Raw genomic sequence first — 15,504 nt, forward strand, 5'->3', positions numbered from 1 at the left:
AATTACATTAGCTGTTTACATTGTGCCATTGAACATTTAGGTGGAGAACTACTGCCTGTTGGTGGCTATAGGTCACATATGGCGTTGTGTATTATAGAGAGTGTATTGTGCGTAGTGTTTGTAAGCATACATTCCTTAAACTAGAGGTGTCAGCAGTTGTCGATATTAAAAGTGTTGAGAGTGTGTGAGTGGTGAGCCGGTTGTGGTTTCCATGAGAACTGGTGCAGAGATAGATCTGGCTCAGTAGCGGCGGGGGTTGCCGTCCCTCCCCTCCTTCTTGATGATGATTCGCTGGTCATCACTGGCGTCGTCAGGCGACTCCACTACCTCCTCATCCTCCTCTGCCTCTCCTTCTGTGTCAGCAGCGATGCCCATGCGAGACTCATAGGACTGTGGGCGAGGAAGAGCGTTCGTTAAGACAGAGGATGAAAACAAGGGCTAAACTGGTGCGATAATCACCATGATGTCACTGACTGACATCAATAAATGATTGGGTTATTACCTCCATAGGGTTGACAATGATGGTGAGGGCAGAGTCGTCCCATTGGCCGCTGCCCTCCTTTGCCCCGCCCCTGGCGCCTTCCCCACGGCGATGGATGGAGCGGATTCGGAAAACGCCAAGGATCACCATAACAACCAGGAAACCCACGCACACCATTATGATGACGGTGGCTGCTCCTGGCACCACTGTCCGAAAAGCAGAGAGATGATCATGTATAATACATAATCCTAATTTAAAGCCTAACCTAAATCCTAACATTTTCAGGGGTGTTAGAATGTGTGAGGAGTAGTTATAGTACAGCATAACCAGCAGAGGTGTAGCAGTCCATTGCAGTCATGGGTTACACTGCCACAATGTGGTGCACAAGGGCAAAACCGGTGAAAGTGAAATCTCACCTGAGTTGCGGTGTGGATTGGGCAGGGTGTGTCCACTCAGCTCCCCAGAGTGGTGGGACGGATGGAGGAACTGCTGCTGGGAGGCCAGCAAGTGGGACGGGTGGTACAGACTGTCCAGAGAGTGGAGGAAGTTCACCTGAAGGCAGGGAGGGAGAAATAGAAATAGAGAGATTTACCTCATTGGCTAGGTTAGTGCAGTCAACAACTATGGTTGCAGAGCTTGTGGCTCTCTTGTTCATGCCAACAACACAGCTACTTTCTGAAAGATGTTCATCTTCATGCCAACAACGTAGGTGTTATGTGAACGATGCTTATCCTCACCTCCAGAGTCAACTCATTGCTGGTGTACCTGCCATTCATCTCAGAGCAGGACAGGCGGAACCTCCTCTCGAAGCGGGCGGAGCCTTTGGCCAGACGATAGCGGACCGAGCGGAGAACATCCTCGTACACAGAGATGGATTCGGCGCCTAGAAGGAGGGGAGAATGAAAACAGGACAGGAGACAGAGACAGTGAGTCGATACTGAGATGATAACAGTAGAAAGGACGAGAGAAGCGCAGTCCATAGCTACTAATTGACGGCTGGAGGGAGCTGTAGGGGGGTGAATGAGTTTTACTTTCTCATTGTAAGTCTGAGCATCATCTTTGCATTTTGGCAAAGTGCCAACAGTGCAGACGTTTAAAAAAGTTAGACAAAAAGATAGACTTTGACAGGAGGAAATTATGTTTTTTTCTTCTGTGCAGCTATACCTGTGATGGCGATATAGGCAGTAGTGTTGATGATCTCCAGTCCCCTCTCTCGCAGAACATCCATGTCCACCAGAAGCTCCTCCCTCTCTGGGTTTAGCTCCTCCCCCAGAGGCTGGACCTCACAGCCGTCCAAAGTGTGAGCCACAGCATCTGACATTAGAGCTAAGGGAGAGGGCAGGAAACAGATTACACAATCATTATCACCGTGTGAGAAACAAATTGGGCGCTTTCCACAGATGGCCTCTTCGGGACTCAGCTCATTTCCATAGTATTAGACAGCACAGGCTATGAACGAACCAAATCTGATAACAGTGTTAAATCTCCATAAATTAGTCCATAGATGAGGGGCTGGGGTGTCGTTTCAGGTCTGGATTTAGAGACGGGACTCTCTCTCTCTGCTGACTCACCTCCACCCTCCATCCCCTGCGCAGCCGTGTTGACAGCGTGAGACAGGGAGCAGACGATCCGGAGCTCCGGGAAGAGGGGGACGCCGCGGGGGCCTTCGAACTCGGGGGCAGGACGGGCCAGGTGGGGGCCGACCCCAGACAGAGAGATCTGAGGGGCATCGGGCTGCAGGACCACCAGGTAGCCCTCTAACTGCTTGAGGGACAGACAGCTCTCTTCATTGAAACATCTGGAGGGGAGGGAAGAGGTGTGTGTGAGAGAGAAAGAGATAAAGAAAGGAAGAGAGAGGAAGACAACCTTTACTGAACTGTTTTAATGCCAAAGCTACTGTGTTTGCAATCTTTTTCATATTAAAAACAAAGTGACTGTCTGAGTGATGTTTACAAAGTTAGCATAGATTTCATTGTTTACAAAAAAGGGATAAAACTTCTTGAAAAAACTACTCTCATCTCCAGCATTAGAATTTAGTTCCCTAATTCCAGCATGACTGTGGTTAACGTTGGTCCATTGTGACACTGAAAACAGCAAATGTCAGAACACACTAACTCTGCTGTTACAAACGCAATTTTCCTGTCAGAGAGTAAGAGCAAATCAGACCGATGACAGGCTACTTAAATATATTTACCCATTTGCACAATAATTCAGCATCATTTGAAAGTGCTTTAAGCAGTGTGTGTGTGTGTATGTGTGTGTGTGTGTGTGTGTATGTGTGTGTGTTAGATTTCTACTATCTGCACGAGTGAGCAGCTGCTTATATCGGCCTCTCCAGAAGGGCCTGCTGTTCAGCCATCTGGGTAACTACTGGCCTCAAATCAGTCTAATCTTAACACACACAGTAAAACATGCTGAAAAAAACCCCCTCAAACTCTTGACCTGAATCCAACTGAAAAATCTGCCAAAAACACACAGCCAAGCCCATGACCTTGAATCAGTGGGATCTTTAAAACACTCCGGGGGGAGAAAAAAAACTGTGAAAAAAAAAAAACACTCCAGCGCCGACTCGTGGCCTGGTAATCATTCTAATCTTATAAACACGCAGCAAAAACAACAGTCCCTAAAGACAGTCACAGGGATATCTGTCAAACCCGATAATTAGATAACAGCTGTTCTGTCGGCGGTCTGCTGCTTTCAGTATGAAGACACAATATAGAATATATATGCACTGCGCTGTTCTTTCCAAAGTGAATTAATATTTCATCAACAAAAAGTGGCTGCTAAAGCCAGAAAGCCAGTTCAGTTGTTAAGCATTGACCCGGAAACAGAGGTTTTTTTTTCACGGCCAGCTGATTCGATGTGATGAAGACTGAGCCACTGTGAGATGTTTTTCAGGGATTGTTTAGGAGCTGAACAATCTGGTATAATGGGCACAATAGGCGCAGTGTCAGTGGTAAGACTGATAGCACTGTTTTCTGTCACACAATATGATTAAGGTACGTCTTGTTGAAGAATATTCATGCAGTATGCAGTTATTCAAAGATTTCACAGAATTCATTAAGAGTCATTACTAGCACTGAGGCTTTTTATTAAACTCTAGTTATTAATTACACACATGCAAAATTATTTCTTTAAAAATGCTTAAAAAAATGCAGAAAAATCAGGGTGGCATGTAAGTAGTTTATGGGTGTGCTGGCAGTATAACTTTAAGTCTGGGTTTTCAAAATGAAAACAAGTGAGTGGCATCCCGATTAATGTTCACTACTTGTGGCATTGATTGTTCACTGTTAATTGATCTATGCTAAAACAAATGGGCATGCTAAAAAGTGAAAATGTTTATTAAAGTTAAATAATGCTTCTACAGCTACAGTACAGTCATTGCCATTGTCAAACCAGGCAGAGAGAATCTGACACCTACAAGGATAGCATCCAGATTATTGTAAATCATAACAAAGAGATTAGATATTCCTCGTTATCTCCCGGTGTGACACACTCAGTGTAATCATCTTCCATGCCACACCAGTCCTTATCACAGAGCCAAGGCAAGGCCCATGTTTGATGAGTTCAATGTCCAAGGGGTAAGCAGGAGAACAATGCACACAGTAATGTTTCATAAGACTCCAGACTGCTAAAGGAAAAATCCACACTCGGATGCTTTTACACTGTTAGATATCATCAATCTGTGATCTTCAGTGCATTCCAGCAGTCATTTTGTGATGAAGTGTTGTGATTTACTTTTTTGTTGTACCCACTTTCCCCCAACCTGCCTCATCTACTTTTACTTCAGTTAGTGATTTCAATTAGTGATTGAATGGTGATTGAATGGTGAGTCTAGAAAGAAGCCCTTGCTCTTCTGAGGGACTGACACCAAAACCTGAAGTGTGATGTTTTAGATAGTTGAACATTTTTCTGCTATCAAACTGGAAATATTTCAAGGTGACGTTACATCATCTATGTTTGGCCACACAGGAATAAGAAACATTCACCACTAAATAACAAAATATATCCAGAAATACAAGATACATTGCCAATACTTGTTTGTTTAACAGTGTTTAAGGGCAGATTTTTCCTTTAAGCCTGATGTACTGTAAGAGTAAACAGTCATGCATAGCATGGTGCTAACACAGTCACCCTGTTAAAGCATCAGCTGTCACTAAGTGCGACTGTGTGTGTGCGCATGTTTGTGTTTGTGTCTGTATGTGTGTGTGTGCACGAATGCATGTGTATGTGTGTGTGTGTGTGTGTGTGTGTGTGTGTGCGTGTGTACCTGAGAGAGGTGGTAAGTTTGAGGGGTCTGACTCCAGGTGTGGCGAAGCGTAAAGAGTTTCTGTAGGTGACCTGCTGGACGGCGCGGTTAAAACTCTCAATGTCGTCTCCCTCCAACACTAGTACTGACTGGCTGGGGTTCACATGGACCTGCAAGGTCAAAGGTCAAGCTTTAAACTCTAGCTATCCATTTGTAAAAAAAATTCAAGAACAAATTGAAATTTGAAAATAACTTGAGGTTTTCATGCTATACGTAGAAGAGATCCCACAGTAATGAAAAAAAACACTATTTCAACTGACATGCTACTCTCTGACGTTCTTTACACCTGGCACTGACATGCATCCTGGGTGATTGGATACAGTAAAAGCGTATAAAATCTAAGTGTAATGACACAGTGACCATGTCAGAGACACATTTGACAACATAAACAACAAATCCACATATAGCAAGTACACAAACAGAAATAAACTTATCAAATAAATCTAATAAATGGCAGCTTGGATAGTGACAAATTTCGGGCATAATGAGCATCAAAGATTTGGCAAAACTGTTGTATGCCTTCTGCCTTTTTAAATATTTAACAGTTCTTAAAAAAAAAAAAAAGAACAACATCACACAATAATAAAGTAACATTCAAAGAACACAAATATGTGGAGAATTAATTTTTGAAGTCAGATAGAGCTTTATAATTCCAAGCTCACAATAAGTCAAAATAGACTGTAAGGATACATGTGGATGGGGAACAAGAGACAATGTGCTTACTGTTCATTTCCAACAATGTAAATATTACGAGAGGGAGTGACATGCATGGTAGCTTTTGTGAGGGCACAAGAAATTGATTTAAATGTGTATACAGGTGAATGTAACTCTAGGCAAATCATTTCTAGACACAAGCCAGATCGGAGACGCATGTTAACGAGAGATGTAATCCTCCCTCTCTACTGCGACAGCCTTCTTTCCCCTGGTGTTACCTTCATGCCGGAGCCCAGAGTCTCCAGGTCTCCAAAGTCCAGGCCCTCCCTGCAGGCGTACAGACACTCCACCACACTGTGAGGCTCCACGCTGCCCGGACGCACCGTCACCCCCGACAACAGGCCACGGTAACCGCCCACGTACTTCCCTGAGGACCACAGGTAGAGTCCGACGTGAACACAACCACACACACACACACATACAACCCATACACATTCTATTACGGCAATAAAAAAACACACCAACAGAGACACCGAATTCAGCACCAAAACACTGTGCACCCTCACCCTGACAAAGGCAGTGTGAAAACAAATGAAGTCACCTGAGTCTTTCCCCTCTGGGATGCTGTTGTTTAGAATCTCCTTCTGCGTCTGTTCTGGCTCTGCAGGGAAAATTGGGTGAGGGGCAAAGGGAAATAGAAAGAGAGAAAACAATAAGAAAGAGTGAGAGTGAGAGAGAGAGAGAGAGAGAGAGAGATGTGTTTAAGTCAGGAAAGAAAGTGTGAGTGAAGGTGCAAAGAGGAAGAGATTGACAGTGAGAATGAAAAAAAAAACAAAAAAACGTGAGGTGGTGCAAGTGAGAAAATAATTTTGTAGACGGGATTCAAAGATGCACCGTCTCCTCATTATCCAGCGGCAGCTGCTGCCACACAGGCGGCGGCTCGACTTCCACCGCGGATGAGAGTCTGTATGACTGCGTGTGTTTCTCACTGCTAATTGGCAGACAGAGTGTTCCATTTTAACTATTAACACTGGTGTAACTGGCAGGCTAACTGTCTGGTCTTCTTGTTGTTCTGTTCCCATGAATAATTGATAAGTCAGTTATATTATTAGCCCTCAAAGACACAATGCATCTACCCAAAATATAACGGAGTGAAATGAGGAAGTGAATGGCGCAAGGCAGAATGTCTTGGCAGATTGTCTTGAAATGCCGTATGAGTGTTTAACTTGCCGGGGCTTGTGCCGGAAATGGCAGACTGCTATGTTTGGCACACTGCTGGGAATGTGTGATTTAAATGACATTTCGGTGACAGAGGAATGCAAAGGAGGATGCAAATTGCACAACTGCTGCTCACAGCAGTTATTTAAATTTTACTTTTTCAGGCTTTCTTGTTTTTGCATTCAATTCTGTCATTCAGCTGTAAGGAAATATATGTCAGTCGTGGATACATCTCTGCCATATGAAGAACGGCGGAGTGCGTTTCAGCTCCTTACCCCAGCAGGCACCTATGACCATTCTCTGGCGGGGGGCCGGGTTGGGGATGGCTCCGTTGTCATGGATGAGAGCGGGGTCAAAGGTCACGCCATCTACGTACAGGGTCACTGAGGGGAACTGGACACTGAGAGACAGATGATGCCACTCACTGTCACACACCTGTTGGACAGAGATAAGTTACAGTCAGCTGGACAAATGAAACCAGTGTAGAACCACCTTGAGGGCTGAGGTTTGGACATTTATTATATTTACTGTTTGGTGCAAATCTGTAAATTGTTAAAGAAAAAAATCCTGTCTATTTTCTTTTTGGCTTTCTTTGTATAGATATGGTGAAAACAGAGGGAAAATAAATCACAAGGGAATTACAGGACAGAAGGGATGGGAAGACTCAGGGACAGAGAACGAGGCGATATAAAGACAGAGGGGCAGGGAAGAAAGATTGGAGTAATAAGATGTAGAGGTTCAGACAGAGGGATTTGACAAATCTTCTCTGTATCAGCTCAGCATCCCTTTAATCCATGCTAGTTCAATCTGTCTGGGACCAGTGGCTCCAGTCAAAACATGCCCCCCCCCCCCATCCTCCTACCACACACACACGCACACGCACACACACACATGCATGCAGGCGCGCAATATTCCAACTTTCTCATATGATTCGTATTCAAAATGGCAAAAAAAGTCAACCGGGAAGCATTTGATGCGGCTCCTTAATCGCGTATTCCAATGCATATATCAGTGTTGGAGCGCACTTACTGTATTCCCTCAGTATCAGTTTTGTTTTAAAAGAATGAACACGGGAGGCAAAGTGCAGCTGAGAACATCAGAGCCTGGCCGCTGCCATTCCCCCAGTACCTGCTCCAGTTTCCAGAGGAACTTGACGGGCCGTGCAGCCGAGACGTCGGGCCAGTAGAAGAGAGAGAGGCGACAGCCATGGACGGAGAGAGAGTAGTGGGAGAAGGAGTCATCTGAGGACCAGAGAGAGAACAGGCGAGCAGCAGAAGAACAGAAAACAATAGGTGGGTCAGTGTCGTCAGCTTCTAAATATTACCAGGCATCTTTCTTCATAGAGTAACCATAGAAAGGAGTTGAAATTTTTCATTTGAATTTCTCTTTTATCTTTCCTATTCTCTGTGATTCATGTATTTACTCTGCGCTGATTTATATTTGTGGATTTCTTTTTTCCTAGGCAAGGTTTGCTGAGTGTGCTACTTTTCAGCGGCGCCCTGCTACACATTCATACAGCTGCACATATTCACACCCGGGAGCTGCCTGGTGTGGTGTTTTACTGTTCTTCTACTGTCCGCCCGGGCAGCTCAAGTGGAGCAGTCGGGGGTTAAGTGCCTCTCTCAAGAGCACCTTGATAGTAGTTGTTGGAGGTGCAGACAGTGTTACTTATTCACTTTCCCGACCAAGATTTTCCTCAACACTTTGGGGATCTGAACTGGTAACCTTCTGAATTTTAGATACCTGATGCGTGGATGACAAAAGTGAAGGAGTAACGTGTTTTTCACCCTTCTTTGCTAAAAGGTCACACTGTATTCTAAACACATTTGGAAACGCTCTCAAGATGTTATGAAATGCTAAGCCTCTAGGCCATCGATATATAAATGGAGCGAGAATACAGATAATAGAAAGTTCCATCATGAAAACAAATTAAAACCATGTTATCGTAATTAAAATTAGAGGGCCAAATTGCATGGCTGGCAGATGTAACGCACCATTCTTGACAGTGCTGCACACGATAGTCTCCTCCTCCTTGCGGCTTCCTCTGGTTTGAGTCGTTGCAGGCTGGATGTTGGCTCCGCCCCTTCGCATCCACAGCTGGAGGGTGAAGTGGTCGCCCGACACCGCCGCGACCACCGAGTCGGGCACCACGGCGACATGGGTGGATCCGTTGAAAGAGAAAACCAGAGAGGAATCGGAGGAGGGGAGAGTGGGCAGAGCGGAGGTCCAGTTGGCTGCTGGGGATGGAGGAGGGAGGAGGTCGACTTCGCCCCTGACAGCACCTGATGTGGGCAGGAGAGAGGAAACAGACGGCGTTAATTTACCAGTGAGTGATCAGTACAGAGGATCCTGCCCTCATGCTGTCATGTGTTTACAGATGTAAACCAGAACCCACCGCACAGCCGGCGCACAGATCTGTCTGAGTAGCTGTCCCTGTCACAGCCCTTCCCTATGTGGCCGGTCTGGAGCTCTACGGTGGCCTGGATGTTCCACACCGTCTCTTCACAGGTCTCCAAATGCAAGCTGGGGAACAGGGGGATGCTACCAGACCCAGGGGTGTACTCTACACGCTTGGTCCATCCTGAAAAAAATAACGCAGTGTCAAAATGAAGCGTGCCAGATCCACAAAGGGAGGGGGATGTCGATAAACTGCCTGTTCATGCTGCAGGGAATACAGCCGCTATTGTCGAACAGTCCAGAGGAAAAGAATACTGCAGTATATATCGTTCTGCACATGCATTGTCAGTGTAACAACCTTTTCTTGATATTACTAAGCTTCAGCAACACTTCTCAACAACCCAGCTCTTGATATAAACATGCGAAGGTGATTCATCCAAGCTGGGCCGGTCTTTAGATAGAGTTGGCAAACCAGCCCACACAAACTCCAACCCTAACAGATGAGGTATTTTCATCCAACACGCACCGAGTCACAGATACCACGAAAAACACTTCTCTAAAGCCTCTCCCATCCGCCTAGGAGGGAGATTTACTCCAGGATGAGAGTCAGGACAGCAATGGTGCGTTCAGTGATATTGATTACCGATCCAGCCGGGTTTGCAGGATGGCTTGACCGTGACAACGACCTGGGCGTCAGCCTGAGCGCGGTTCTTTCCACAGTCGAAGGCGGTCACCCAGAAGGTGTGAACACGCTGACGCTTGGAATCCAGTGGCTCTGTGTTCTTAATGTTACCTAGGAGACAGGAGGAGAGGAGAAAGAAAGAAAGAAAGAGAGAGAAACAAAGAAATGGAAACAGAAATAGAAGGAGGGTTAGGTTAGGTGTTCAGTGCAATATACTCAGAAACAAAAAGCCAAAAGGCAGAAACGGCGAAGATAAATGACAGAGAGCAGAATGAAAACCGAAGGGTTTTCCTATTTTCCGAGATAAAGAGACAGAAAGTAACTATGATAGGCTGACAACCTCAGCATGCCAGCCCACAAACAATAGGTAAGAAAAAAGATGCTCTGACATCGTGATAGGAAAAACAGAGGGATGAAAGAGATAGGGGTAGAAAAGAAGAGACAAAGTAGAGAAAGAGAATAGACAATGACAACCTTACAGCATCTGAACAAGGTCGGAACAAAAGGTCTCTGTGCTGCTGTACCAGTCTGACCCAAAAAAAATAAAGGAGCTGCTCATCCTCTGCAAAATCCTCCAAGTCCCAGACAATTCTGCAAAGTCATGGTAAAACGGAGTCCTGTGGAAATCCGTCTCCACAGCTGCCGTTGTCATATTACAAAATACCCATTATCGATCTGCCACCGACCAGTCAATGGGCTGCGATGAAGACTTGGGAAATTTCCTAAGAAGAGGTATACGTTAAAGGATCTATTATCGGGTATGGACAAAAGGATGCTATATTAAACCGAACAGCAGCGGCAATGTTTATGCAGAGACAGAACAATTGTCCACCCACACAAATTCTATTTTAAAATCTCTTGGCATCTACCTGTGAGAGGAATTAAGTACCTGCAATTCCTATAATACTGATGCTACACACACATAAATGCCTCAGTAGTGGCTGGTGTGTGTGTGTTCTGTGTTGAGGAAAGCAGGAATTTAGCAGGTGAATATTGAATTGAGTGTTTCCACTTGCAACCAAGGCCATTTGGAGTATGTACTGCAGACTGCAAATTGGGAAAATAATATGGCCCCTAGTCCAGATGCTTTATCTCTCTAGCACAGATAGATGAAGTGAATTTGTTCCCAGTATCTCACCATCGTTGTCAATGGCGAAGGGCACGTTGGGAGTGATGATGTCATAGAAGCAAATCTGGCTGTACTGCGGGGAGCAGTCGGCATCCAGGGCCTCGACGCGCACGATACGGTCAAACAGACGTCCTTCTGGGACCGAAGCCTCATAGCGACGCTCGACAAACACTGGGGAAAACTCATTGACGTCGTTCACACGAACATGCACAGTGGCCCTGAGGGAAGCGAGCGGGGAGGGAGGAGGAGCAAGATAAGGAGGGGAGATAGAGACGGATTATTCTCACAGGCTGCAGTAATGGCTGTATAGTCTTTACAGTCGAGTGCACAGCCAGAAGAACCTCACATACTGACTTCCATTATGGAAAAAACATAACATCAAATATTCAAATTAGGTGGAGGGCGCACAGACGAGTGTTCAAAACTGACTTGTGGGATTTCTTGCTGTTGACTCCATCAGGCCCTTCTCCGCAGTCGTAGGCCTGGATGGTGAAGCTGTGCTCCCGCTGGCTCTCGCAGTCCAGCGGTTCCTTGGACCGGACCAGGCCCTCGCCAGTGGAGCGGTCCAGAACCACTGCCTCGAACTGGACCGAGCCGGAGCCCGAGGGCCCGTTATGAACCCGGAAGCCACAAATCTCGCCTAGGTGAGGGAGGGAGACGGTGTGAGTGAGGAAAATCACTGGAGACAGTTATTAAACATCATCAAAGTACTTTACATCAAAGAGATATCTGGAGGTTTCTTTGAAGTGGCACTTTATTTATCTTTAGCAAGCAATCATTACAGGAATAGAATAGAATGGTGTTGATTTGCAAAATAAATCCCTTCCAATAGCACCTGATGGCCAACTTTCAATGCCTGAAATAAACCAAATAGATTTCAGGGAGCCCCAGGGTGATGTTAGTGGAGCTGTTATAATTTGAGTGAACAATGAATATTTCCATGAACTCAGAGTGTTCCCACTGCAAACATGATAATCTCATTTCAGTATGCTGTGGAGCAGAGCACCGCTGACAGCTCCAGCAATGAAGGGTTGAATTACACTATGAGTCTCTTGGACGGTCTAAAAATAGTGGACTCAATGATTGATTTTGGTGCTTTTAATATTTAGAATGCCTATAGGAATATCTGGCTGTCAATGGGACTGCCCTCAACCTGTAAAATCAGGAGTGTGTGTGTGCATATATGTGTGCGTGTGTTTGACCATATTTATTGTTAAAGTAAGCAACCAAACAGACATAAATAATCCATATCTTCATATTGGTCACACAGCTGCAGTCTCATCCTGTTGCTGTAAGACCTGGGCAAAATCAAAATTAAATATTTTTCAGTTTAAATTGGCTTGACGACTACTTGATTTGACCTATTTTTCGAGGGAGTCAGTTCTGTGGCTGTTCAAGCAAATTCTTGCATAGAATAGTCCAAATATTTGAGAGCCTTTTTGAACATTTTGCCCAGGTCTGACCTGCATCCTGCAGTCCACCATATTGTTATTGCTGTAGCGTTACCGGCGTAATGCAGTGGAGCATCTTTGTCCAAGGCGAAGAGCGGGGGATTGAGCAGCACGGTGTTGTCGTTCTCCATGACAATCCCCTGGTACTCTGTCTCGATCCATGGCTTGTGCTTATTGGCTGAACGGCACAGAGAGGAGACCGAAGAGGCTTTGGGTTAAATGGAGCAATTAGGAAGAACAAACGTGTCTATTTTTAACACTCCATTATGGGTGAGGACATTGTGAGAGTGTGCATGAGTAGAGAAACACACAATGTATGTGTGTGTGACCACAAAGACACAATTTAATCACATTCACACACACACACAGACAGATTTTCTCTCTCTCTCTTTATGTCCCCCCCCCCCTTCTCTCTTTCACGTCAAGTGCCGCTCCACACACCTTGTTGGTTGGCAGTATAATTAAAACCAGTCAGATTTCACCTTATCACACAGAGAGGTATATTGCACATATCAATCAGCCCGACCGGCCTGCCATAGGCGCCGCACAATAATGTACTGAAAGACACCCAAGTCACAATCAAGTGCCGACGGTTTACTGTGAATTCACCTTTAATTGCAAATTAATTATTCATTCCTCTGCCAAATGTTCTCTGCTGAATGATCAAAGGCCAAGTTAATGAGCGAGAAGGATGACGATTTTACACTCCAACAATCAAAGGGCAAAACAAAAGCCGGAGCGCCGTCTCTCTGTCGTCCTCTAGCCACTAACACTGAAACTATGGAGTCTGAATTCCACAGACAGAAGCACGGCGCTCGTGTTTACCAATTACTCTGTTGTCTCCACAGCAAATTTTCCAGAAAATCTGAATGGGACAAATTTGGCCTTGCTCCTCTGTGCGAGAGGAGACTTCAGAGAGGGGAAAAAAAAAAAAAGGCTGTTGGTTCTGAATCTGATCGAAAATCTCTCGTCAAACACAGTCATCCCCTCTGCTCAAGGTCCAGCCTGACTGACGCTGTCTCCTCCTGCTCCTCCTCCATTGCCACAATCCTCTGCCCTGTCCCTTTTTTTGGTCATTTATCTCCCGCCCTCTGTCCCCTCAACTCCCCCTCCCCCCTCCCCTCCATCCCTCCCTCCCTCCCTCTGCTATATAGCATTAATCTGAGCATCAGGGCTGTGGATTACATCTGGGATTACAGATTGAGAGGCATCCCATTCCATCCCGCTCTCCCTGGCACTCTTCCTCTCTCTGTCACTCTATCTCTCCACAACATCCCCTCATACTCACCCACCCCTCCTTCTCTGTCTCTCACACACAAACGCTCCTCTAGCTCTCTGCCCCCCCCCTCCCTCCCCCCTCATTCCCCGTGTCACCTGATCTCACGTACCACCTCCCCCCCCCCTCCCCACTCCCCCACTTCTTCCTCTCTCCTTATCAGTCTGTAAACTGTTGGAGTCTGTGTCTTTTGACTAGCCCCTGCGTCCTCTCCTGTCACCGCCTCTCCTCCTCTGTCTCTCGTCCCGTTCTCTGTCTCCCCGCGTTTCTGTGACATTCCATCTCTCCCTCAATCTCTCGCTCTCCTTGTCTCCCTGCATCGCTCTCCTCCTCCTCTCCTCCACCTCCTCCTCTGACATTCTCTCTCCACGCTGTCTGTTTCATTCTCCTTCTTCAGCATCATTGGAACAATGATGTTGAATCAGAGTCATGGTTATCCAGGATGATAAATCTGCTACAGAAGGGGAAAACAGATTTATCATCTTTCTCGGAGTCACGGTACTGATGGAACAAGCACTTGCGCACAGGGTCATCATCACAATACACACAATATATAAATAAGTCGTATCCAGATAGACACTTCTAAGTATGCACAGGTACACATGGCATTCGTAAATGCGTCAAGAATTTCAAACTATGTATAGAGCCTAATTATTACACAAACGAGGGATAGGAAGAATTCACTCCTTAACCAATGAGTAATCAGGAGCATTTTAGGGAAAAAGAGCCATGGCCCTTAGCACCTCCTCGGGTTTGTGTGCTCCCATGGCAATGTGAACCATTATCTCAACACTCACAATTAACAGTGAAAAGGATGAGGAACTGACCTTTGTTGCCATTGGCAACCGAAGTCAAGCAAAGGAGGAGGAAGGAGAGAAAATTCATTCTGTCCATCTGAGGGAGGAAGGGAAAGGTGGAGGGGAGGGGACAGGGAGGAATACAGTACATGCATTAACAGCTGATCAGCACTGGAAGAAAGAGGTAGAGATAACAAGACAGACAGAAAGAGGCAGAAACAGAGATCAGGCCTAGCCAGCGATGGAACAAATTAGAGGCACATAGAGGTTTTCATGTCGCTGTGTTTTTTGCAAGGAAAGCACTATGAAAGCATTGTATGTGGACTAGATTCCTGGCGACCTCTGAGTGGAGGCCTGCATGGGAAAATAAGACTGCAAGTAGGCATCACCCCCAAATAATGAACTGAATTTGGAGCTGCACACTGAATCAAATAGCAGGAATGAACCAATAATCCAGTCTGGCTGTTATAATGCAATCCTTAAAAACAGAATGAAACGCCTGTAGTTTTGAGAGCCTAGGTTAGCCTATGAAGCATGCACACACCTGGTCGTGTGTGCGTGTGTATGTGCGTGCGTGCGTGTGTAGCCTACATCACTGGAATAGGTTAAGCGTGTGGGTGTTTTTTTGTGGTGTGGGGGGAAAAAATGCAGTTGCTGTCTGTGGCAGTTGCCACAATTGAAAAATGATTCCATGGGGTTTTGAGCTCTCACTGACATAACAAGCCATAACAATTTCCATTGCAGCACTCCCTGGTAAAGGACAACCTATAAAAGACTGGACCGAAATGAATCAGGGAAACAGCCTACAACGTTGCAATATGTGCGACTCCTTCAGCGCACAGGTTGGTCAGGCTACAGAAGCATTCAGGACCACAGACATGCGTAACCTATGCGACAATAATCAATCGATTTGCAATGGACTGCTATTGACACACATTAGCAGCTTCGGCTCCACGGATGCCGAGCGATATTCCGACCATATAGGACTAAAGGAGGGTTAATGTCGCAGATATGAACGCTGGTTAAAAGAGAAATCTGACGCTGTCGATTTCACATTACCGTGGTGTGTGTGGTGATGCTTCTGGTACCCAGCGCTACCCTCGCAGCATC

General features: G+C 45.8%; 1 protein-coding gene across 1 annotated transcript; it reads right to left on the reverse strand.

Moving 5' to 3' along the window:
* Window positions 1-240: 240 nt before the first annotated feature.
* clstn3 (calsyntenin 3) lies at window positions 241-14,506 on the reverse strand. The gene is made up of 18 exons (XM_071908173.2): window positions 14,425-14,506; window positions 12,377-12,499; window positions 11,300-11,510; window positions 10,880-11,088; window positions 9,703-9,852; window positions 9,058-9,243; window positions 8,657-8,944; window positions 7,791-7,903; window positions 6,938-7,097; window positions 6,046-6,105; window positions 5,723-5,871; window positions 4,752-4,900; window positions 2,053-2,279; window positions 1,646-1,807; window positions 1,219-1,364; window positions 898-1,033; window positions 503-687; window positions 241-390 (listed from the first exon to the last, which is right to left on the reverse strand). Exons 1-18 carry the CDS (start codon window positions 14,489-14,491, stop codon window positions 241-243), a joined length of 2,871 nt encoding a protein of 956 aa, XP_071764274.1. The 5' UTR covers window positions 14,492-14,506.
* Window positions 14,507-15,504: the final 998 nt, after the last annotated feature.

Source organism: Centroberyx gerrardi, chromosome 12 (genome assembly GCF_048128805.1).
Source record: "Centroberyx gerrardi isolate f3 chromosome 12, fCenGer3.hap1.cur.20231027, whole genome shotgun sequence".
In the NCBI taxonomy this organism is placed as follows: domain Eukaryota; kingdom Metazoa; phylum Chordata; class Actinopteri; order Beryciformes; family Berycidae; genus Centroberyx; species Centroberyx gerrardi.

Bases quoted from the DNA above. Each gene is read 5' to 3' on its own strand.
- clstn3 (XM_071908173.2), bottom strand. From the start codon at position 14,491: ATGGACAGAATGAATTTTCTCTCCTTCCTCCTCCTTTGCTTGACTTCG. The intron at 12,500-14,424 runs GTCAGTTCCTCA...TGTGCCGTTCAG, and splicing joins GGTTGCCAATGGCAACAAAG to CCAATAAGCACAAGCCATGG. The intron at 8,945-9,057 runs GTGGGTTCTGGT...TGCCCACATCAG, and splicing joins ATCTGTGCGCCGGCTGTGCG to GTGCTGTCAGGGGCGAAGTC.